A 24716-nucleotide genomic window follows, 5' to 3' on the forward strand; every position below is an offset into this window, starting at 1 on the left:
GCTGGTTAAGACACGAGTTTCTCATCAGTCCATATTCGATAAACTCTGCTCAGACACATCACCGTAAAATTCACAATACGAGCGACCATAAAGACTCTCGGCGCGGCTCACTTCCCCAAACAGAAACGAGTGGCGGCTGGCTTGACAGCAGTGTACTAGGTTGGATTTCGTTTCCTGGATAGTTTAAGTTTCGTTTCTGATTAAACGCGCCGGACGTCAACATTTTATGCGTTTCAATGGTTTCCTTAAGTTTTGTTTCCACAGAAACAGCGCGCTGGGCCGGTATTTAAACGCCCGGCACTGTATTTTTTGAGAGCAGAGCGTCACACCATGATCGAGGTAGGACAATTCATCTCTTTACTTCCTGAGACTTTTAAATGACCAAGCCTTCATGAATGAACTGACTCTTTTTGATGTAGGTCTCCGTTAACATTTTCTTCAGCTTCAGTTTATTTCTTTGAGCACATTTTAATTTGCATTTCATATTGAAAAGTTGAAGTGGTTTTGGCTGCTATATCAAAACTAAAGTATGTAGAAAATTTGACTAATGAAATGCAGTTAAAAATAGAAGGATCAAAAGATTATATGCTTAAAATTATAGGGAATGAAGTGGAGATATATTGGCCCTTATGCTCAGTTTAGGATGGGTGTATAGTTGCTAGGTGCATTCATTGCGATGTTTTTGATGGTTTATTCACAAGAGATAAAAGCCAGTGAGGTTGATTAATCACAAATGGCTTCCAGAGGAAGTTGACTGGGTCTTGTTATCATTGTTGCTTTTATTCAGTTTTACCACTTTACTATTCATTTTAAACCTACTATATTCCTTAATTGTAGAGTTTGATCCAGTCTCATTCGGTCTAATATGCCCTTCTTGCAGCAAACTTGGGCCTTAAATAATAAACCACATCTAACAGCAATGCAGCTAGGAAACTATGATTATCAGGCCCGCCCCTCCCCACACGCAGAACACGCGCTGTGCGTAGGGCCCCGCGATCCATGGGGGGCCCCATTTTGCGCAAGTGAATTGAATTTCCCTCAGGATCAATAAAGTATCATCATTCTCTGCAAATGCGCAAAGGATGCGCGTGCATTTTGCCGAGAGGCGGCGTAGAGCACCGCCACCAAGTCAGCCCGAGGCAGGAGAGAGAGAGAGAGAGAGAGAGAGAGAGAGAGAGAGAGAGAGAGAGAGAGAGAGAGAGAGAGAGAGAGAGAGAGAAGCGCTTTCAATCATTGCGCAATCATTGACCCATTGGCCCATCTGACCAATCAGCGGTCAGAGGGGCCGGCAGGCAGTTGGGGAGAGAGAGAGAGAGAGATAGAGAGAGAGAGAGAGAGAGCTTCCAAACGTCAATCAATCAATCAATCAAGCTTTATTTATAAAGCACATTTAAAAAAAAACAAAAGGTAACCAAAGTGCTGTACATCGAAAACATCAAATAAAATAAATAAAATAATTCAAAAGTTAATTCAAAAGCACAGAAGAGACAAGGCATAAAACATAGAAAACATGTAAAACAAACAAACAAACAAGCTTACTACAAGTTATATGATATCAAAACAAGATGAAAAAAAAAATCAGGGTGTACTAAAAGCCAAAGAATAAAAGTGGGTTTTTAAAAGGGATTTGAAAACAGGGAGCGAGGAAGCCTGCCTGATGTTGATAGGCAGCTCATTACAGAGTTTCGGAGCAGCGGCGGCAAATGATCTGTCTCCTCTGAGCTTCAGCCTAGTCTTAGGGACTGTCAGCAGCAGCTGATCGGCTGATCTCAGGGATCTTGGTGGGCAGTAAGGTTGAAGCAGGTCTGACAGATAATGGGGGGCCAGATTGTTAAAACATTTAAAAACAAATAACAAAAGCTTAAAATGAATTCTGTGGTGCACAGGGAGCCAATGGAGGGAGGCCAGGATGGGGGAGATGTGCTCACGCCTAGGAGTCTGTGTTAGCAGACGCGCAGCAGAGTTCTGCACAAGCTGCAGTCGAGAAAGGGAGGCCTGGCTAATGCCTATATACAGGGAGTTGCAGTAGTCCAGGCGAGTGGTGATGAAAGCATGGATTAGTTTCTCCAGGTCAGGCCTTGATAAAATAGGCCTCAATTTGGCAATTTGGCGTAGTTGATAAAAACTTTTTTGCACTTCAGAACAGATCTGCTTCTCAAATTTAAAATCAGGGTCGAACTTGACCCCCAGGTTGGTGACACAATCCTTGAGATTTAGTGACAAAGAGCCAAGGTCAATGTTGGGGGGAGTACAGCAACTTGGTCGGAATATCATCACTTCGGTCTTGCTTTCATTAAGACTGAGAAAATTAGAGGAGAGCCAGGCTTTAATATCGTTAAGACAGTCTAGGAGTGGCTAGACAGAGTGGGAATGGTTTTGTGCCAAAGGAAAATAGACCTGGCAATCATCGGCATACAAATGAAATGAGACCCTGTGTTTTCTAAAAACAGAACCAAGGGGGAGTAGATACAGTGCGAATAGAAGAGGGCCAAGGATTGAGCCCTGAGGGACCCCATATGGAAGAGGAGCTGTTGAGGACACAAAGTTGTCGAGTTTTACACAGAAACTTCTGTCGGTTAGGTATGACCGAAACCAGTCAAGGGCGATACCCTTAATGCCCACACAGTGCTCGAGGCGGGAGATTCGTCAATACGATTCGGGAGCTAGCAAAAGAAAGAGAAAGTCCAAATAAGAAGAGGCTCGTGCTTCACTTGAAGGTGGGATGTTGTTGAAATAAAAAAGAAAAAACTGTTTATGCCACAAAGTTTTTTCAAACGTGTGCATCTGTAAAGTTCTTGTTCCACTGTTGATAAAGGCTGTTCATTTGATTCGTTAGTAATTGTAATTTATTATTGTTATTGTTATTATTATTATTGTTATTATTATTATTATTATTATTATCATTATTATTATTATGTTATTGGAAGGGGGGCCCCAAAATAAAATCCTGCTTAGGGCCCCCACTTGGCCAGGGGCGGCCCTGATGATTATACCCATACAATAGCATATTGTGTGACGACAAAGCAGCGTCACACAACAGGAAGAACAATTGAACGGAAAGGCAGACAAGACTTTAAAAAAAAAACTAAAGAAAAACAGGAAGAGACAAACAGGTCAGATCACACAGATGAGCAAATGCTCAGACCTCCTAGATTCTCATCCACGGCTCTGTTAGTCATACACAACTGACGATCTGAAGACAACCACACGTATTGAAACATTCATAAGTGAAGCTAAAACGCTGCCCTTTTGCTTAGTTTTATTGTATTTCTGTCTTAAAATTTCACTGACATATTTTATATTTTCTTTTCTAACTATGTCTGAATTTCAGTTTTATCTGTTTTTATGATCAGTTTTACATTTCTTTTTCATATTGATATTTCATTTCAATATTTTATGTTTAAGATAAGCTTAATTGTCCCACAGTGGGGATATTTGGACGGTAATAAAGAGTAACAAAGGAAAATAATCCGGACAAGTATAAGTATGAACGACAATTACAGTAACAATGGTATACAGTATAAATAAGATAACTATGAAATTATCTTCCATACTTACATGACAATGTTGGGAGAGATTGGAAATATGTTATTGCATAGAAGAACTGAATAATATATATTGCTCACAAGAGAACAGTAATGCACATTAATAATATTTTGATCAACATTTTTACCTTTTAACATAGTGACATTTTATCTGTAACACGTGCTTTCAAGTTTACTTTATCTGATAACCTTCTTTGGCCATCTTAACGTCTTATAATCATGATGTTATTACACCTTTTTCTCTCCTCTGCTTGTCTTTTATCGCCTGTGTTCTTGTCCCTCTTTGTTACTAATGCATCAATCTTGCTGTAATGCACTTTGAATTGTATGGAAATGTTATATGAATAATTTGATGTGCATGTTGGCTTTTCTGTGATCTGGCTCCATAGTGCCTCCTAAATTGTTTTCACATTTGTAACGTCTAAAACGGGCAACACGTTTCACCTATGTCTAAGAAATTTGGTAGGCATATGCAGCGTGCCGAGCCGCAAAAATATGTCCTTGACACCGATACTCTAAACCCAACAGGAAGTCCACCATTTTGCGTTATGCTTGAAACACAATCCTCCTCGGGGTTAAATCCCAGAGACCTGAAATCAGGCCAGTACATACAACAGAAAATATATTAAAATATAACTATAATCTGAAAAGACGTGGCCATTGTGCTCCAATGAATATCTGATGGTTCTCCATGAAACATGAAGTGATGTGAAACTCTGCTCTACATGCTGCTGTCTGCCTGAAACGTCAGGTGTGTCATCACAGTGCCGCCCCAAATACATCCATATACTCGTCTATTCAGTCATGGCGCCACCTATTGGTAAGAGGAGGTTTGAGGAATTATATTTTCACATACCATGTCCTCAAACTTTCTGATAAGATCCTTGAGATTGGTAGAGATATGAAGCACGTCAGGACACACACAAAAAAATGTTATGACACTCATACTCTTAACCCAACAGGAAGTTGGCTATTTGGCATTAAATGTGAAAATTTGGTGTTGAACACATTTACAGGGTAAATCCAAGAGATCTAAAATTTGACTTATACTTACAACAATCCTTCCTGATGAAAACCGTATCAAAATTCAGCATGTACTTACTGCTGGTGTTACGTTGCTAAAACAAGATTCATGAACATATTGTGCAATTTCAAGTGAAGCGATGTCGAACTTGCAGCTAAAAGTCTAAATGGGTAATTCTCTGTTGTTAATATCATTGGATACAAATAGTATTCTTTTTTCACGTAAACCTTTTTTTCTCTTTTTTTTTTACAGTTGAAGCCAAATCTGGAAGGATGAGTCACAAACAGAAGAAGAAGAAAACTCGGTTAGTTGCATCTCTAGCCGCATTTCTGAAATATTACAAAAGGTCACACCTTTAGCAATTGCTCTCCGCTATCAGCACTGTGACCAACTTGAACATACTGGCTTTACCTGATGAGTCATGGACAGTTCACAAACGATGAGCAAAACTCATTCTGCTCATTTTCACTGTAACAGGCCTCATCTTATTGAGGTTCAGGTCGGAGGATGGTACTTTTGAGCGAATGTAAACTAGTTATTCTAATGACTCCATCTAAATGTTTTTCTATGTTTTTTTTGTAAAGTGAAGAAGTATCCTACACATATATGTTTTTTTAGGATTAGATATATACAATTATGATTTTTTTATTAAATTAGCTGCAATATTTTACTTTTTTTTCTTTCTAGGGCCTGATCATAAAGCCTGCACTTGACAAAATCAAAAACATTACATTGAGAAGAAGCCTGTCTGACTGACGAACATAATTTAAACAATATGTTTTGATGTAAATTTGAGCTCTTTATTTCTCTCTTTTTAATCCCGCTGCTCGGTTTAGGTCTTCCTTCGGAGCCACTGCACCTCCCTTCATTGACTACCTGAAAGAAATCCTACATCGATATCCAGACGGACAGATTTTGAAGGTAAATGCTATCCTCTGGCAGACTTTGGTGTTAATTCTAACATTTTTTTTTAATTCTCTCGGTGCTATTCAGGTGCTACAAATATTCCAAAGCTTTTTTTTCACTCTTGCCAGTAGAAACTGTAAATGCAGTGTCACAACTCAGTAAGCTCTTCGTGGCCAATATTGTATATTTGACAAAATGAAGACGAGAGGGTAGTGGATTTGAGGACAGCATAAAGCTTAAATACATGTATTATATATGGTGACCCTGAGATGAGGGGTGTCCAGCTGACCGAAACAGCAAGTAGGTGAGAGCAGATGGTATATGGTCTGGTGATATCAGCTGTAACCAATTAACAGGAGGATTGCTCAGAGTTTGTTTTTGCACATGATGATTCACAAGTGAGCCCTCCTGCAACACCTCTCTCCAGAGATAAAGCTCCCTGTCAGGTTTCTCTTCATGATGACTTCTGAGCCAAGGTTTGCTAATGGTTATTGCTTTTCTTTGTTTGTAGGAGCTCCTTCAAAATGCGGATGATGCTCAAGCCACAAAGGTGGTTTTCGTCCATGATGAAAGAAGTTATGGGACTGAGAGCCTTTGGACAGATGAACTACAAAAATACCAAGGTTTAGTAAACGACTGTCTGTCTGTCTGTCTGTCTATCTATCTAAATAACTAGAGATTCATAAAGTTAGAAACATAAACCATAGTTGTTATTTTATTAACTTCCTTGTGTTCCTTCACAGTTTATGTAACTATTGTCTTATGCTAGCTTAAAGATGGTCAATTTCATCTGCGGACTTCAGTCTGAGTCAGTAAATGAACACAGACTTAATCTTTGCAACATTTTGTTTTTTGCGAAGGTCCTGCTCTCTATGCCTACAACGATGCCGCATTCAGCGATGACGACTGGAAAGGAATTCAAATGGCGGGAAGGAGCATCAAACGCAACGACCCAAACACAGTGGGGAGGTTTGGAATCGGCTTCAACTCTGTCTACCATACAACAGGTAAATTGTTTAAAGAAGGGCAGACAAGTCTGAGTGCAAGTTTGAATACTCATGAACACACATAGTATAAAAAACAACATGGTAAAATGTATCTGCTGATATTCTTTCACAGATGTTCCGGGCATATTCAGTTCAGGACACCTTGGTTTGATGGATCCCCAAGAAAAAATATTTGGAGAAAGAGTTGGAGGCTTTCAGTGGTCTTTGGACAACGCTGAAGACCAAGAAGCTCTGATGACTCTGCATGATCAGTTCCAACCCTTTCGAGACATAGTTTCTCTTATAACTGGACAGGGCTGGTCAAAAGTTGTCATGGAGGATCAACACTTTGACGGGACACTTTTTAGGTTCCCCTTACGCCATGAGAAATCTGAAATTTCAGATCATCTTTATGATTCAGATAAAGTGACTGAACTCTTCAACAGCTTTATTGCAGATGCAGACTTAAGCCTCCTCTTCTTGAAAACTGTGATCTCCGTGTCTTTGATACACATTAACGTGGACGGCATTGTTAACACCAGACTCAAAGTCAACTGCTCAGTTCCAACTGAGGTCACTTTGGAGTCAGATGCCGAGTCACCGATGGAAAGTTTGACGAGGTTCAAACTGATTTCCTCCAATTCAGGTGACCGCCAAGAAAAAAAGTGGCTTGTGACGACATGTACCATGAAAGAGGGCAGTTTGGAAGAGCTGGATCTCCTCGCAAAGAAGTTAAGCTTTTTCCCTCGAGTTGATTTGGCTTTCCCTTGTGGTGACAGGAGAGAGTGCAGTGAGAGTAGACTGAGCTGTTTCCTCCCTCTTCCAAACAATGAAGCCAACAAGACAGGGCTCCCAGTTCATGTCAACGCATGCTTTGGCCTCACTGACAACAGAAGACACATAAAGTGGCAAGAAGAAGACCAAAGACATGATGAACATGCGCTATGGAATAACATGCTAATGAAAGAAGTACTTCCATCCGCATACGTCACGATCATTCAAGACGCCATCAAACTTGGCAAAGAATCTATTCTCCCTATCTCTACCGTATATGATTTGTGGCCTGATATTGGCCAGGTACAGCACAAAGACAAATGGCATGCCCTCGCTCTGGATGTTTTCCATCACTTATTCATACAGAATGTGGCTGTTCTTTCTCTTGCTAAAGATGAGAAACAATTCATCACTCCATCAGAAGCTGTTCTCCCCTGCAATGGCCCAGCAAGTCCTGAACTATTGTCTGCCATTAAGAGGACTTTGGTTTCCTTCGGCGAAAACCTTGTCACATTACCTGCTAGTGTTGAAAAGGCTATCAATAAGGCACACCCACATGTTGCAGCACTAACACAAGTGACTCCACCTTTGATCAGGACCCTTCTCCACTGCAATGATGTACAACATATTGAGAAAGAAGACAAACTCTACCTGTTGGAATACATTTTGGGGGATGGAAATTATGAAGACCTTCAGGGTCTTCAGCTGCTTCCAGTCAGTGACGGTTCATTCAGATGCTTCACCGACAGAGAGGAGGACACAGCTTTAATTGACAGCGACACGTTTCCAAGGTGCTATTTCTTTTTCTTGATTTTGTATAATATAATCTGTATTTCTCGCAGTGGTGGATAGTGGTACATTTCTTAGATGGATTGGACATTATTCTTCAATGTCAGCCATTGTTGACTTAATAGAGGCTGCCTTGGCCAGCCACCTCTGATTTCGAGTTATAGTAATGCTTTTTTGCTAATGAAACAATGTCAATGCAAACAATGATGTCTGTGATAGGCAGTAAATCTATATAGTTTAATAAGCTATATCTGAAATGTGATGCATATGCCTTGATATCTATTGGTGGATCATTTATTGATACAATGAATGATCTCTTTTGTGCAGAGACTTGCTGCCATACTGTAAACACCTCTTCATCCCAGAAGATCTGAGACCAGCGTGCAGAGCCAGCCTGACAGATGTGGCCAGACAAAGTGAGTTGAAATTTCATAAATTAGAGTCATTTTAATTGATATTTGCATCTCAGGTTTTGTCACTTAGCAAACATATGATTGAGTTTTTTTGTTTTTGTCTTTCATGACCTGTTTCCAGATATATTCAGGGTCATCAACATTGATGCAAATGATGTTGCTGAATATACAAGAAAGTTTTTGCCAGAAGACTGGAAGCAAGCTAATGCAAAGCTCGTTGTTTTGGACATCGGCAGCAGTCAGCATCCACCGCTGGATTGGCTCCACAAGTTCTGGGCATTTCTCAACACTCACTTCACTGAGTTAAGTCGTTTCACTGAAATACCACTAATACCCATCAGTGCATTACCAGGCAGTGGCCCTGTACCAATAGCGAAGCTTCAAGGCAACACAACTCTGATTTTTCTGAAAGGTAGGCACAGTAGCTTGCCCGATCCAATAGCTCAGCTGGTGGACAAATTTGGTGGCACAGTGGTGAGAGGAAATGACTGGCTCAAGCACGAAGACCTTGACTCCTATGTACTGTGTCCAATGCCAAGGAGTGTCATGAAGGTCTTGATGAATCTGGATTTTCAGCGTATTATCAGGGAACTTGAAGCAGTGCCTCATGCAGCTAGAGAACAGCTGAAAGATTATCTGTCCCATTTTGAGTCTCTTTCAAACAAAGACAAAGATTGGTTCTCAAAGTTGCCTGTGTTTCGAACTGTGAAAGGGAAATATGTAGCAGCCCAGTCAAAGCAAGCTGTGCTTCAACTTTCTGAACTAACACTACCACCAGATCTTCCAGAGCTTGATTCATTCATCCTTTGTGCCACTGAAGTTGATCGGAGACTGTTACAGCTCCTCAAAGTTAATGTCTTGGACATGGCTGCAGCAGCCAGCTTTCTTGTTGGCTGTATTGAGAAGAAGTCTTGTAGCAACAGAGACACTGAGAAGATAATGACCTGGATTTTACAGCATGGCAACATTCTTTTTCAAAACAAGGCCTTGAAATGCAGATGTAAGGACTTGAGCTTCATTGAAGCAAATGGGAGGCTGAAGAAGACATCAAGCTTTTTCGATGGCAGAGTTGAAACATTTAAAGTCATTTTTGAATCAGACTACTTCCCCCCACATACCTTCACTCAGACACCACAGATGTTGGAAAGCTTGACTTCACTAGGATTACTAAATAAAGAAAAAGATGTGTCACCGGAACATTTTCTGCACGCCACACGGTTAATTGACAAACTGAGTGTCGACTCTCATGCAGAGGCCCTGAAAAGAGCTTGGGTTCTGTTGAAAATGTTGGATTCCACTAATCTGCTGTCAAAATTTTCTGATGAGCAGCTTCATTGTCTCAAAATGCTAAAATGGGTCCCATGTGATCATCTTACTGTTGAACAAAGGCTGTTCTGCCCTGAAGAAATAAGACACTCCACATTTAAGGACATTGTTGGATATGCAATGCCCCTGGTGGGGAACCTCAGTGACAGAGTAAACATCAAACTTGGTCTCAAATCCATACCTCCTCCAGAAAAAGTGATGCAGAACTTGTCAGTCTTGAAACAACAGGCACAACAAATGTCTGAACCTAATATGGACGTCGATTTCAAAAGGCAGTTGCATAGTATTTACAAACATATGCAAGATAATCTTCATGTATTTGCAACATTGATGAATGAGGAGACCCAATGGCTGTGGAACCACAATAACTTTGTGTCCCCACGGGAACTGGTACTTGAGTACCCACCCAATCTGGATCTGAGCTCTTACATCAGCAAGGTGCCAAGTGAATATTTACCATTCAAGAAGTTGCTGCTGCATTTTGGCCTGAAAGAGTTACTATCGACTGATGAAATCTGTTGCATTCTTTGTTCTATCCAACAAACCATTGAAGCAAACCAACAGCCATCTGCCACTTTGTCTGAGGTGAAAGTGTCAATAGAAATTTTGAACTGGCTTTGGAGGAAGAAGAAGACATTTGATGATGACATCCCAGTGCCAGTCATCATTGAGGGTGAACAATTTACCCTTAAACCACGGTCAAAAGCAGTCTTCTGTGACATAAGCCAAAATGGGCTGAAAGAACTTGAGTATAACCAAGATGAAATCTATGTCCTACACAATGAAATTCCTAGAGCAACAGCTGAATGGCTGAACATTCCACTTCTCAGCACTCACATCCTTGACCCAGAGCTAGTGGGAATCGAACAGTGTGGACAATCAGAACCCATCACGACGAGGATTAAAAACATCCTTAAAGAGTATGATGAGGAAAGTGACATCTTCAAAGAGCTTATTCAAAACGCAGAGGATGCTGGAGCACATACCTGTAAATTCCTGGTGGATTTCAGAGTACACAAAGATGCTCCCGATCGTCTGATTGATCCTGATATGGCTCTTTGTCAGGGACCTTGCCTTTGGGCTTTTAACAATGAGCAGTTCACTGCAGAGGATTGGAAAAATATTGTCAGAGTTGGCGCTGCTTCTAAGGAAAACAACGTGGAAAAAATCGGAAAGTTTGGTCTTGGATTCAATACAGTGTATCATGTGACAGATGTCCCTTCCATCCTGAGTGGGAATTCTCTCCTCATACTTGATCCAAATGTCACTCACCTCAAGAAGCACATAAAACACAAATCAAATCCTGGGATCAAGCTAAATCTTTCCCAACAACGACTTCTTCACTGCTTCCCTGGTCAGTTTGGACCATATGAACGGATTTTTGACTGTACTTTTACCCGGTCAGGTCCTCCTCAACCCTTTATAGGCACTCTGATCAAACTGCCTTTCAGAAGTGAAGAGGAGGCTAAGAAGTCAGAAATTAGCAGGAAGGTGTATCAGAAACACGACATCGTCACTTTTCATAAGCACTTCACCATGAATTCACAAACTCACCTGCTTTTTCTGAAGAAGATTGATACACTGTCCCTACAAAATATCTCAAACTGTGCTTCAACGCCACCGAGAGATGATGAAATTGAAACCCTCTTCACTGTTTCGAAAAGTACTGTGAGTACAATGAGAGTTCCTGATGAGAGCAATGCCTCTATGCAGAGTCAGGCTGAGAAATTACTGATGAAACAGGATCCTAAGTGCCAAGAGGTAATTGACAGCTGTTCAATCAAAGTAGTGCAGATAACCACCGAGAAGTCAGGCAAAACTGAAGTCCAGTCGTGGCTCTTGTACAACTGCTTTGGGACAAAGCAGGCTTTAAAAATGTCCCTTCAAGAAAACAACCAAGCCAAGTTCTCTTTGCCCATTGGTGGAATTGCTGTGCCCTTGCAAAACAATGCTGAAACCGGAAAACTGTCACCATTGCAAACACATCTTATTGGACAGGCATTTTGCTTTCTTCCTCTTCAGATTCAAACAGGACTCCCTGTCAATGTGAATGGAACATTTGCTGTGACAAGCAACAGGAAAAGCCTTTGGGAAAGTGGAGTGAAGAATGACTGGAACAAAGCTCTCCTGCAGGATCCTGTAGTGACGGCATATGTTACTACACTCTCAGCATTGAAGAAAATGTCTGAAAATAAACAGCTTGAGACCTACCAGTATTATGACTTCTGGCCTGATAGGGATAAAGTGAGTGCAACCTTTAAGCCCTTGGTTGATGCATTTTACATCACATTGTCCAAAAACACAGATAGTCCAGCGCTCTTCAGTGATGGAGAACATTGGTGCTCAGTGAACAACGCTATATTTCTACATGAGAGCATCGAAAAGAATGAGAAGATCAGGGCACTTGCAGCAGAGATGTGCAAGAAATTTGTGAACGCTCCCAACTATGTTGTTCCTCTTCCACCATGGTTGAGAAATACATTCAAACAGGCTGGCCTTGAAAAGGTTTTGCAAGACAGGACATGGAACTGGGAAAAGTTTTACCAAGAAGTTGTGTTTGATAACCTCAGTGCCATGGACCAGAAAAGCAGAGATACTCTTGTATTGCATGCAATTGATCTTCACATCAAGGGAATGGACCGTTTGCTCCTTCAATATCCATGCATACCCACAACAGACGGACAGCTCCAGTACATCACTAAACTTGTGAATCCATCAGGAAGGGTGTCCTGCTTATTTGAACAGCAAGATGGCCGCTTGCTTGGTGGTACCGAAAAGGATTTTGGCTCTCCTAAAATGATTCAACGCTTAATAGCCCTTGGAATGGCAAGTGATGAGCTCCCAATGGAAGATATTGCAGAGAAAGCAGGTACAGTTGCTGCAACCTGGAGTGTCAACCATGACAAGGCATATGTGCATTTGAAATGTCTTCTTGGGCTAATGAAGAATCATGTTGATGACGAAAGCTCTCCTCACTGGGAAACACTGAAGACAACTGCCTTTTTGCCAGCCTTTTCCCCTGGTGACACAAAAAAGGGAAAGAATATTAAACTGAGAAGGCCCACTGATGTATTCAGTGACAGGTGTACACTGCTTGTTAACATGACCCAACCGGTCCTTGACCATTCAAAACTAAAAATACACAACACTGATCCAGTTCTGCAAATGTTAGGAGTTCACAGCTTTCCAGAGTTGGACACTGTTCTTCAGCAGGTACAAGAAGCAAGTAAACAGTCACAATCAACTGACAGGTCTATGCTTCACAAAATAGCATCCGAGTGCTACAACTTTCTCAATCAGCGCCTTGAGAATTCTGAAGATGCTCCTTTCATTTCAGAGTGGGCAAATTCATTCCCATTTGTCCTCATCGGTGATACATTTGTAGATGTCACCTGTGTAGCTGAAAATAAAACATGTGAAGCAAGACCATATCTTCACGTGTTGCCACCAGCTTTCACTAGCTTTAGAAAACTCTGGGAAAGTGTAGGCATGGAAAAAACATTCAGAATTGATCAGTACCTAACTGTTCTACAGAAGTTGCACATCCGACATGGAAACAACAGGCTCCCGAATAGTGATTTATCAATTTGCCTCACAGTCTTAGACACAATCCAAAACACCAAAGAAAAACCAACCTATGATTGCCTGATACCCAATGAACACGGGTTTTTACAACATGCAAGTGAGCTGTGTTTCAATGACAGTCCATGGATGCCTGTTACTTCCGGTGTGACATTATGTCACGAGAAAATCCCACGTATTGTGGCTCGCCACTTCAGAATCACAACAACAAGGCATCATACTCTGCAGAACCATGTAGCAGACGACTTTTCTCCCTTTGCCTTTCAGTTTGAGCAACATGAAGAACTGACTGTTCGAATTAAAAACATCATATCAGCATATCCATCAAAGAAGGATATCCTTAAAGAGCTCATCCAAAATGCTGATGATGCCGAGGCCACAGAAATTAACTTTGTTTGGGACAAACGACAGCATGGCAAAGAAAAAACCTTTGGGAAGAAATGGAACCCGCTGCAGGGCCCAGCACTTTGTGTTTTTAACAACCGAGTGTTTACTGATGCAGATCTGCATGGCATTCAGCAGCTGGGAGAAGGAGGAAAGCAAAACTCTGCAGGTAAAACAGGAAAATATGGAGTTGGGTTTAACTCTGTTTACCATCTTACTGACTGCCCTTCAATTCTCACTGGAGACAAGGAGCTGTGCATTTCTGATCCCAATCAAAAATACATAGAAAATCATTCAGGCAAACCGCAATCTGGTGTTGGTTATCACCTCCCCGACGCTTTCAAAAACATGTATATTGATGTCTACAATTCCTTTCTTCCAGACAAGTTTCCTCTTAAAGATGGTACCATGTTCAGATTGCCATTGAGGATGGGGACCAATGCAAACAGCTCCAAAATATCAACACAGGGAGTGACTGAGAGAGACATGGAAGAGCTATGTTCTGCTTTATCTGAGGACCCAGAAGGTCTCATTCTCTTTCTGAAAAACATTCGCAAAATAAAAGTGCATCAAATCAATGATCTTTCAGGAAAACTTGAAACCATATATGTGGTTGAAAAAAACGTGCCAAAGGAAAACAAAGCAGAAAAAGAGGCTTTTGCAAAACATCTACAACAGGCACTACAACAGGATAAAAGAGTAGCCCCATGCAAAGCTTTTTATAAAACTGTGATTTCCACCTCAGATAAAAGGAAGAGTACCTGGATTGTTGCAGAACAGTTTGGCTCATTCAAAGATGCCAAAAAAGTGAAGCTAACAGACAAACTCCCCCAAGCAGCATTGGCAGCACGTGTGGAATTAAAACCAGCACAACTCAAGATTGAGGAATTCAGTGGACAATCTTTTTGTACACTTCCCTTGCCAGGACAAACTGGATTGCCGGTGCATATCAATGGAAACTTTGAGGTAGATGCTTCTAGGAGAAACCTGTGGAAAGAAGATGGCCAAAGCGTGAAAATTCACTGGAATGAGACTTTGAAACAAGACGTCATTGCTCCACTGTATGCAGATCTCCTGCATCACATCAGATTAAGCATTCCAGATGAGAAGCTGCTTCTCGGAAGAGCCGAGTTGAGTGTCAACTCATACCTTTGTGTTTGGCCAACTGTGTCCAAGAAAGTGGGCAAGGATTGGCATGAAATGATACATGAGGTTTACAGAGCAATTACAGACAAAAGACTTGATGTGATCCCAGTGATGAGGACCTCAATGAGGAAAGAAGGGGGCGTAGAACTTACATACTGCTCCTTTGAATGGTGCGACATCAGTGAAACAGAATCAAGCAAAGCTCTTTACCTGACACATGGAAGAAGTGATAAGATTAATCCCATCTTGGAAGATCTTGGAATGAAACTGGTTCCTCATTCTGTATGTATGGACAGGATTTGGGCCAGTTTCAAATCTGCTGGTGTCAACGTGAAAACAGTCAGCCCCAACACTGTGCGAAACTTCCTCAGAATAAGACCTCTCAATGACCCCATCCAAACAGACAAGGGTTTGCCCTTGCCCATAACTGCCACTCTGATCAAAGATGATAAAAGATGCTCGGAACTGTTGAGTTTTTGTCTAACGGACTTTAAACAAACGGTCATCAAGGAACATTCCACATTGCTTGATGGACTTCCACTTCTTCTCACGTCAGATAAAGTTTTGAGAGTGTTCAACTCCAACTCTCCCAAGAAAATATCAAGATATGAACTTGTTTTTTTCAACTACAAGGATCAATTTGCAGATTATGAAACCAACAGAAGTCACTGGCAGCTCTTGCAAACTTTAAACTTTGTCACAAATCTGACAGTTCCCATTGCTGTGCAGTACATCAAGCCACTTATTGAGTGTTTTCTCCAGGAGTGTGAAGTTGATCCATGTAGCCGTCTTCATGTTCCAAATCAGGAGATGTTGAAGTGGCTCAAATATCTTTGGATGTTCCTCATTAGTGAACTCAAACCTGAGAAAAGTAGTGATGACAAGCAAGGCCGGACTTTAAGTGACGTGAGAAAGCTCCTCAGTGACTGCTGCATTGTTCCTGTTACATGTCCAAGATTAGACAACAAACACTTCCTTCAAACAATGAAAGAAATGTCGAGTGTCATTCATTTGGCCTTGGAAAGAGATATATCAAGCGTCCTCTTTAAACTTGGTTTCATGAAGCTTGACCTTATATTCTTCTCTGAGATTGGAAAACAAGTATATTCACATTTACGTTTGGAACTTATGGATGTAAATGACAAAAGCTTGGTGTTGGACAAGATCTACAACATTAGCCCATCAGACTTTTGCCACCTTTCAAAAGATGAGATGAAAGAGCTCCAAAGCTTCCTGCAGTCCGGAGTGTCCAAGAGCAAAATCACTGAAGATTATAAGAAGAAGCTTAAATCTTTGCCAATATTTGAAACAACACATGGAACACGAGTGAGGATTGATGGACAGAATGAGGTATTTGTCCTCAACTGCAAATGTGTGTTGGACTTTCCAGAATTGTTCATCCCACCTGACACCAACAGCCTTTTTCTCAAAAGCAGCCCAGAAAACTTCAACTTGGCAGAAATACTGAATCTTCAAATCCTGAGCGATGAAGAGTATTTTATGAAGTTCATCCTGCCTGCTGCATATAGACTCAATGAAAGACAGATGATTCAATGCCTCAAGCTGTTGCTGACACTGCATTTGCATTTATATGAGCATAAGGAAAATGTCCTCTCTCAACTGAAGAATATGAGACTTATTTGCAGTTCTCAGGGTAGATTGGAAACAGCTTCCTACTACTTTGATGACAGTGTGAAACTCTACAAGGCAATGTTGCCCATCGAGAAATTTGTCCCAATAAGGTTTTGGAATGAGCTGTGTGACAAAGATCCACATAAACTAATGCAGGCAAAAGATCTGATCAAAAACCTTGGAATGAAGCATGTTGTGTCAAAGGACGACTTAATCAATTTTGCTTGTCAGTTGGAATCCGACACAAAAGGACACAGCAATTTTACGGAGTTGAAAGAGAAATCGTCATTACTTTTGGGAGAAGCGTTGAAAAATGTGACAGAAAACAAAGACCAAGGTTTGCTTCAGAGGCTAGCTGACATCAAGTTCATTTTTCCTAAGAAGATTCGACCAGAACTGCTAGACTATCACCCACCATTTGCAGCAGAGAAAACACCCGTTCAAATCAGAGGAGCTCTGATTTTTAACAATCCTACACATGAGGACCTTATCTGGACTTCAATGCCAGTTATAGAAGTGCCAGGATATATGTCGCACAATCTCAAGGAGATGATAAAAAAATTTGGAGCTCACATGCAACCACCTTCAGACCGTGTGACCAATAACATGAGAAACATCTGTCAGTCAGGGTGCAACACTGATCAGCTAATCAAAACCCGCGCTAATGTGTTCCGGAGTTCATATGCCCACCTGCAAGCCAATGGGTTCGAAGAACAGCAGGTAGCGGGTATTCCCCTGGTTTTGGTTGAAAAAGACACAGCACTTCGGAAAGCAAATGCAGTTTGTCATTCACTCCCAAATGACCTTGAGTTCAGACCATATTTGTACAAAATTCCTCCACAAGATATCAAGTTTCATGAGTTCTTCAGGAAAATTGGTGTTGAGGACCAAGCCACTGTCGTGCAGTACTGTAATGTCTTGGCAGAAATTCATGCTGACTCCTGTGACAAATCACAACTCCACCCAAACCAACAAATTACTGTCAAAAGAGCTGTTGAGCAGCTTTTCAAGTCAATCCAAAACGAAGGCAGTCAAGCCCTCGGTGATGAGGTAAAGATTTTATATCTTCCTGCAGTAGATGGCAAATTATACCAATCATCCACACTCTTCTACAATGACACAGCCTTCGAGACAAAAAGACTCGAAGACGCACTGGAAAACAAAATTCTGTTGCTTGAAAAACTCGGCAAGTGCCATTTGGGAAATGATACATATGGGCATCATCAGCTGCTGCAATCGCTGCCTGCAGAGTTGCAGCCTAACATGCTGTCTGGCATCACAGAGGAAAAAGCAGAGGAGGAACTCCTGGAGCTTTGCGAGGTTGGAGGTGGTTGTGAGTTTGGTGGATGGTTCGAGAGACACCTCTCCTCTGGAGAGTTTAAATATGGACTGATATGTCTAATCAGACAACAATCTCAGGGCAAGATAACACAAGAAGCAGCTACAGACATGTGTAATAAAATATTTGGCAGCATTGAAATTGTCTGTTGCAAAACCCTGGAAACCAAACTGTGGCTGGGTGAAGAGGAATTGGACCAAACTGCCAGTAAAACTGATGTATTTGTGAAGAGAGGACAAATGAAAGGTTGCATCTTTTACTTAAGACACAATGATGACTTGACTCTGAAGGTAGGGAATGAAGTCAGTATGATATTGATGAAGGAGGTCAATAGTCTTCTAGGAAACAACATTGCACCAGCTCACCTTCCAGTTCTAGGACTACTCTTGATGTGTGAAGACCTGCAAGAAGTTAAGAAAACTCTGGCTAAACATGAGATTCATGACAGCGCAGAAGCAGAAAGCATCCGTCTTGATCCACCAGACCCGGGAACAGACATCCCAGAAGAATGGCATCATTCCTTGGACATGGACATTCTCAACAACTTTGAAGAAGGGGAGTTTGTTGGCTACAGCATAAATGACAGTTATGTTTATGCAGTTATTGTTGAGGAACTTCCTGGACACTCAGGGCAATTTTCAAAGAGATACAACATAGATATTGGAGAAGATGAGCCAATAGCGGTCAGCTGTCTCGACCTTTTTCAGTTCAAACGAGAAAAGAAAGTAAAACCAGAAGCAAAGGCTTCTGCAGGAGTGTCTTGCATGAATCTGGTGCCTCGAGTAGGTGTTTTGCCACATTCTTCTCCAAAATCAACACGTCCTGTGCCGGCTTCTCTCGAGGAAGCCAAAAGGGAAATTGACAAATGTTTGGCAGAAATTTGGGCTCTCCCTGAGGCAGAGAAGGAAAAAGCTATCAAAAGACTCTACCTTCGATGGCATCCTGACAAAAATCCTGACAGTGAACTTCTCACCACGGAGGCCTTCAAATATTTGCTACAACGGATTCAGGAGCTCACTACCGGTACCACGAGACGTGACACCTCAGGCCCATCCTATTCAAGAAGACACTCTGATTTCTCAAACTTCTACCAACAGTGGAACCAGGAGGCCAGACACCACAGAAGCAACCGAGAGAGATTCTCGCAAGGCTTCCATTTCTACCACTTTTGGACTGGTAACAGAAACGTGCCCCGACCCAACAAAGAGGAGGCCCAGCGCTGGTGCAAACAGGCTCGCTGCGATCTCAACGCAGCGTACAATGACACCGGTACAGGAAGCACAGAGTGGTGTCTGTTTAAGGTCCATCAGGCGGTGGAGAAGTCGCTCACAGCCGCAGAGTATAAACGAAACGGTCGAGGCCACACAAACAGTTCGATCTCTGCCATGGCTGCCCAAATTTCCCGTTTCAATCCCCAGCTGAGAGATCTGCCTCCCATTGTGGAAATCCTGAAATCTCTGGGAGTGGACCCCAAAAAGACTCAATATCCCAACTGCCACTCGTATCCTCACATTCCCAACACGCAATTCAGACCGGAGAATGAAATTCTAGCGCTGCACAAGGCGTCCGAGCTGCTGGATAAAGTTGAGGCATATTGTGAATTAAAGTGAAACACTGACATCCGCATCGTTGCACTGGAAAACACAAAGTGTGACATCAAATAGAGCAAGCATGAGAAAATCAAACTTGTATATAAAGGTGGAGAGTTTGTTTCAGCTCTTAATAATTACAGCAAAAACAGTAGTTATATATTTTGTGAACCACTTATTTGGTACATTATTATTTGGATTGCAAACATCAACGTTGAATGTCTGCCCTTGGTGGAGCTCTGCAGGCCCACAGTTTTTTTTCTTAAAAATTTTGTACAACTAAGTCTTATATTTAGAAAGATTGTACTCTTGGAGTTAACATTCTGAGCCCTTGCGCTCGTTTTTCATATTTCATATTGTTTCATATATTTTTCATATTTACTGTAACCGCTTCATGGCTTTTGCTTTGGTTTAATCTCTTTAACTCACTGATATTACCAGATTATCAGATAGCATAATATCAATAAACATGACCAATGCTTATCTCATATCTAACAAATAGGCCAACATCAAGATTTCTTTTGATGCTGCATGATAACTTGGAGAGAAGGAAGTATTCTTTGTTATTGTTTGAAAATGTCATCAAATCTTGAAAGTTTGATAAAGTTACACATTTATAACTTCCAACTCAGGACCATAATCAGTTTCTTGTGATAATGAAAACAGTTTAAGCACTCACTGAAGTCAAATGGAAAATGTTAAAGTTGTTTTTTGTTTTGTGATGTTGTAAACATTTATAATTCCTGAAGCGTTATTGTAATCAAGGTTGTGTTGTTTTTGTTTTTTTTATGGATTGTCACACAGTTACTGGACCCATTTGTCTTAAGAGTAAAATATCAATCTTTTTGCTTTAACGACTGTATTTTTGTTCAACTAATAACCCAAGCAGAATGCAATGTTGAAAATGATGAAGTTTAATAAAATATCATGCGACAATCTCCGTTTTCTTTTCTCCCACAAATACCACAGTGTGTGGCACTCATATTATGCATTTTGGCTCATATCTCTTTTTCACATTCTACATTTAATGATCATGTCAATGGTCATATCTCGGACTGCAAACACAGATCCTCCAGTTCTCTAACTAGAATGAATCAACCATATATCAGACGCATTCAATATGCACATAAACAGTTCTGAATTAAACACCATACATCACTTGTCTTGTTTTGGATCAATTCTCGTAAATATGAATATCTTTGTTTGTGGAGGATTTGTGTTTCTGATTCAGTTCTTAATTAATTTTAAATTGAAACTTTAGTTTTATTCAAACTGACAAGATAAAAATCCAAACGTATTCATATCAGTTGACTAAAAATCTATTTTTTTTTTACAATTTTGTATTTTATACACATTGACAAGGTTGAAAGAAATAATTTGCTGATAAATAATAATAAAGAATTCTGTCAGCCTTGGGGCCTTTTTATAAGAACCTCTCATCACATATTTATTGTCCTTGGAGGGTAAAATGACTCATCTTATTGAAACACATGTATCTATTATCAAATTTATTGAAGGCTTAATGGACCTGAATCAAAATGATAATAAGTGTCAGAAACCGTCAGTGTGGTAATAGTTGTCGCCGATAATATGGAAGTTGAAGGTAATTCAAATAAAAGTCTCTAACCAGACTGAGCTTTTTATTCTTCTGGATCTGAACGCTTGTTACTATCTTATAACATGACGATGATTGTGCTTGTCAAACCTCGGCCTGTGGCATTAACAGAAACATGCCGACATCAATTCGAATCATTTTTATTGTCTGGCACACTTCAGTTTCCAGTAAAGACAAACATTTGAAGTTAAAAGCACATTTTTTTAATTTATTTATTATGAAATCAAGTTATGAAAATAATGACAACTAACCATATATCAGACAAATGTATCTTTCCATACATTAGCGGCGGGTGAAGGTTTGCTCTGGAGGGTGTGATGTCGCCGCTTTGTGCTGAAGTGTCCACTTCCCACCGTTTGCTCGTACTATAAAAAAAATGTTCTCAAGGCTTTTCATGTCTCTTACCAGTGTTTGCACATGAGCGTCCAGGGCAAGTTACTTTTGTTTGTGAGGGAAAAGTCCACATATATACCAGATTTAGTCTTTGTGTTATGCTTCTTGTCGTCTCCTCCGTCTGTTAATAATTTACGCAAAACCTGTACATACTTACAGCAGGCCGGAGCCTAATCATGAAGAGATGTGCACATAGAAAAAAAAAAAAAAAAAAAGAAGCAACACGTCCTTACGAACTCGACGGGATGGGAGGTTAAAGGTGTCACAAGCATATTAGATACTTGCCTCATGTGGTACAGGCATTTCCCCCACTCTCATTCAGTCTTATGGCACTCAAGGCTCTGCATGAAAACCCACACGTCTTCCAGTCTTCCTTTATAAAACACACATTCAACACCGCAGAGAGTCAAAGACGGACATGAAAATGTCCACGGAGTGTGTGTTTGTAATGGCTCATGTGAGGATCAAGTATGTTTATCTTCGCCGACAACATGAGAAACTTTGGGTGCGTTAATGGCTGGATTTACTTTTCCTTAACATCCATCCGTTTATTCACTCCCCCATCCAACTGCTGATAAACTTCAGAAAATTAAGTTAAACTCTAGCTGGGATAGGAACAGCGGGCGTCTGAAAAACACTTAAGGCTTCATTTATAGCATGCTGCTAGTGGTGAGCAACCATTCTGTTGTCAGCCATCTCTGGACTTCCACTGATTGGCACTTATTGTACACAGTCATTCAACCTAACATCACTCAAATTGCATTTTGTTCATAGCGATAGAGGGAGAAAAAAAAACATGACACATTTAAAATGTAGGAAAGGATAAGATGAAGTCACCACCACAATCTACTAAGACTACAAACTGCTCTGTGCTTCATTTGTGGAGTTGATTTAAAAGAAAAAAAAGATGTGAACTTCCTGATGCCGTCGTACAAACCGCTTTCTAAAGATGTGGTGAAAAGTGAAGACGCTGTAATGGTACAGGAGGCTCTGCAAACAGGTTCTATGGTACAAGCCTACGCAACTAACATTCATCCTTTCTGAGATTGACAAAATAAATTACGTTAATGGCACACTGTAGCATCATCGCACTACAACCTGCTGTTCGGCTCTGAGGGGTCCTGCGTTCAGGGAGGCAGACTTTTTGTCACACGTACAAAAACTCACTTCAGTAAGACCAGAATGCCCTTGAAAGCGTGATGTGTGGAGGAGAGAAACCGCGAGGAAAACAGGTGAGGTTTTTTTTTTTTTGAGGGGGGGGGGGATTTCTCTCCTTCTGTCTGTGAATATTTGCATCCATGTTTCTTTCATTCCATTGACTCTGAGACAATAAAGGAGCGGCTCACTTCCGTCTTCCATTGATGTGCCCGCGGTCACAAAAAGCCCCGTATTTGCCCGCCGGCCGTCTCCTCCTGCGTGATAAGCCACATGGGGCGGTGGAGATGGGGTTGGCCCCGCTGCAGGTGGACCCTCACATATTGTAAGCCACGTAAATGGGGTCCAGCTGGTCGGCCAGGAACCCGTCTCTGAGGTGCATGCGTTGCTTCTCGCCCCGGGAGTTGATGGGGATGACGCCGGGATCCACCACCACCACCACACCCACGATGAGGTAGTGCTCCTCCAGCACCACGTTGGTGACCAGAGCCACCAGGTCCAAGGCCTCCTGCTCCGACCCCTCCAGCTCCACCACCACCACCAGGAGGTTGGTCCAGGTGAACACCGCGCTGGAGGACAAGGTGACAACAACAAGCCAATTCTCAAGCCACGTTCCTTTTACAACGGTATTAAGTTTAAGTTTAAGTGCCTGGCTCAGTCTGACGACCGACTCTCTCACTCTGTTGAAGTCTGGTCAGTAAAGGAAGAGGCCAAATGTTGATGCACAGTCATGGCATTGATCAGTTTGAATTCATCAAACCTGATGGAAGAATTCTAGCTCCTGTGAGGGCGATGTGATTCTTATTGACATGTCATTAATGGGGCTTTTACGGTCTGGAAGTTCAGGAGCATAAACAGCCTGCAATAAGCTGAGTTTTGTCACATTATGAATTTCCAACATTAATAAACGACTTAAATTTGCATGCAGTGGTCTTTAGTGATCTGTTTTATTAATGTTAATAAAGGTTCTGCTGCAGGTCTCTTACCATTCAGCGATGCTCTTGTGTGAACGGATAACTGAAGTCTCAATGTCAATGGGGTGATACCTCATTCCCCTCAGCTCCAGAGTCTCATCAAGGGAGCCCACCACATACAGGGCATCATGGCGCTCTGGGACACACACACACATTTTATCAGGTTGTATTAGATGAGGTAAAGACAGACATTAAGCACCAAGGTTTGAACAGGACAGCAGATCATTCTCACTCACCCCCACTGGCGTCGGTCAGCTCGGTGCGCCGCAGGAAGCCCAGGTATCCGGTCCTCGCCCAGACCGTCTGAGTGTCCCCGAAGCTGAGCTTGGTGTTGAAGTGGTCGGCGTGCAGTGCCTCCTCTCCATAAACAGTGTAGTAGCCGGTGGCATTGTGGGGACTGCTCACCCACACCTAAATGAGAACAAGGGGTGTGTGTTACACACAGATCAGGATAGCGTTTCTGTTCAGACAGACACTGTTAAACAAATAGTTCTTCACGACACTGATTTTATCCATTTAACTCAACCACATACATTTTTTATTTCCAATGATACAATCTCCAAGTTTAGAGCAGCCAAATATCCAAACATCCAAAGAAAAACAATCCATTATTGTCAAAATATGATGAAACTTAAACGAAAAATATATAAAACTGGTCATTTATATGTGGAAAAATGTGTTAATTTGCCATCTTTCCTTTATTTGATGGAAATCTTCTCTTCTATTCTTCATGTTGTGGATGACTGTATCTATAAGAACTAAGGAGTTGCTGCACCTTGTTGGGGTGGGTTTAGGTGCCTGTTACGATGCTGCTGCTTTGCACAGTGTGACTGTGGCTGGAAAATGATGACTACGAGCCGGGAAGCGGTGCAGCACTGGACCAGCTTATGAAAGCAGGATGTTCCACAACCTCTGTCCCTTCATGCAAATGCTACGGGAGCAAAAAATCCTGAAACACCTGAATCTAGTGAAAAGTCCGATGTAAAAATATATTACAGCCTAAACCTAAAACAAGTTTAGGCTTCAGACTTTAGTGGTTTGAGTACACAAAAACACACATTTTGATCTGTTATTTTGGAATAAAAAGACAATATAAAAAAAAATACACAAACAAATCAATGTGGTTTCGAAACAGAATTATATA

At 41.3% G+C, this 24716-nt stretch overlaps 2 protein-coding genes across 4 annotated transcripts in view; one reads left to right on the top strand and one right to left on the bottom strand.

Moving 5' to 3' along the window:
• Positions 1-326: 326 nt before the first annotated feature.
• On the top strand, positions 327-20371 carry sacs2 (sacsin molecular chaperone 2). The gene is made up of 8 exons (XM_080497822.1): positions 327-339; positions 4822-4873; positions 5406-5490; positions 5987-6098; positions 6336-6482; positions 6595-8026; positions 8352-8440; positions 8559-20371. Exons 2-8 carry the CDS (start codon positions 4842-4844, stop codon positions 19454-19456), a joined length of 12795 nt encoding a protein of 4264 aa, XP_080353948.1. The 5' UTR covers positions 327-339; positions 4822-4841; the 3' UTR covers positions 19457-20371.
• An 831-nt stretch (positions 20372-21202) lies between these two features.
• dip2a (disco-interacting protein 2 homolog A) overlaps positions 21203-24716 on the bottom strand; it is a gene marked incomplete at its 5' end in the record, with an annotated part of 81515 nt that continues 78001 nt past the window's right edge. For all 3 annotated transcript variants that reach the window (XM_080498313.1, XM_080498312.1, XM_080498314.1), the window contains 3 exons: positions 21203-23167; positions 23585-23708; positions 23809-23983. In XM_080498313.1, the coding sequence (XP_080354439.1) occupies positions 22915-23167; positions 23585-23708; positions 23809-23983 (552 nt within the window). In that variant the 3' untranslated portion in view covers positions 21203-22914. The remainder of the gene's footprint in view (positions 23168-23584; positions 23709-23808; positions 23984-24716) is intronic.

The sequence above is a fragment of the Blennius ocellaris genome, assembly GCF_963422515.1.
Source record: "Blennius ocellaris genome assembly, chromosome: 6".
NCBI lineage: Eukaryota > Metazoa > Chordata > Actinopteri > Blenniiformes > Blenniidae > Blennius > Blennius ocellaris.

Excerpts from the sequence above, each read along its gene's own strand:
- sacs2 (XM_080497822.1), top strand. The coding sequence starts at position 4,842 with ATGAGTCACAAACAGAAGAAGAAGAAAACTCG. Across the intron at positions 5,491-5,986 it reads CAGACGGACAGATTTTGAAG|GAGCTCCTTCAAAATGCGGA; the intron begins GTAAATGCTATC and ends CTTTGTTTGTAG. Across the intron at positions 6,483-6,594 it reads CTCTGTCTACCATACAACAG|ATGTTCCGGGCATATTCAGT; the intron begins GTAAATTGTTTA and ends ATTCTTTCACAG.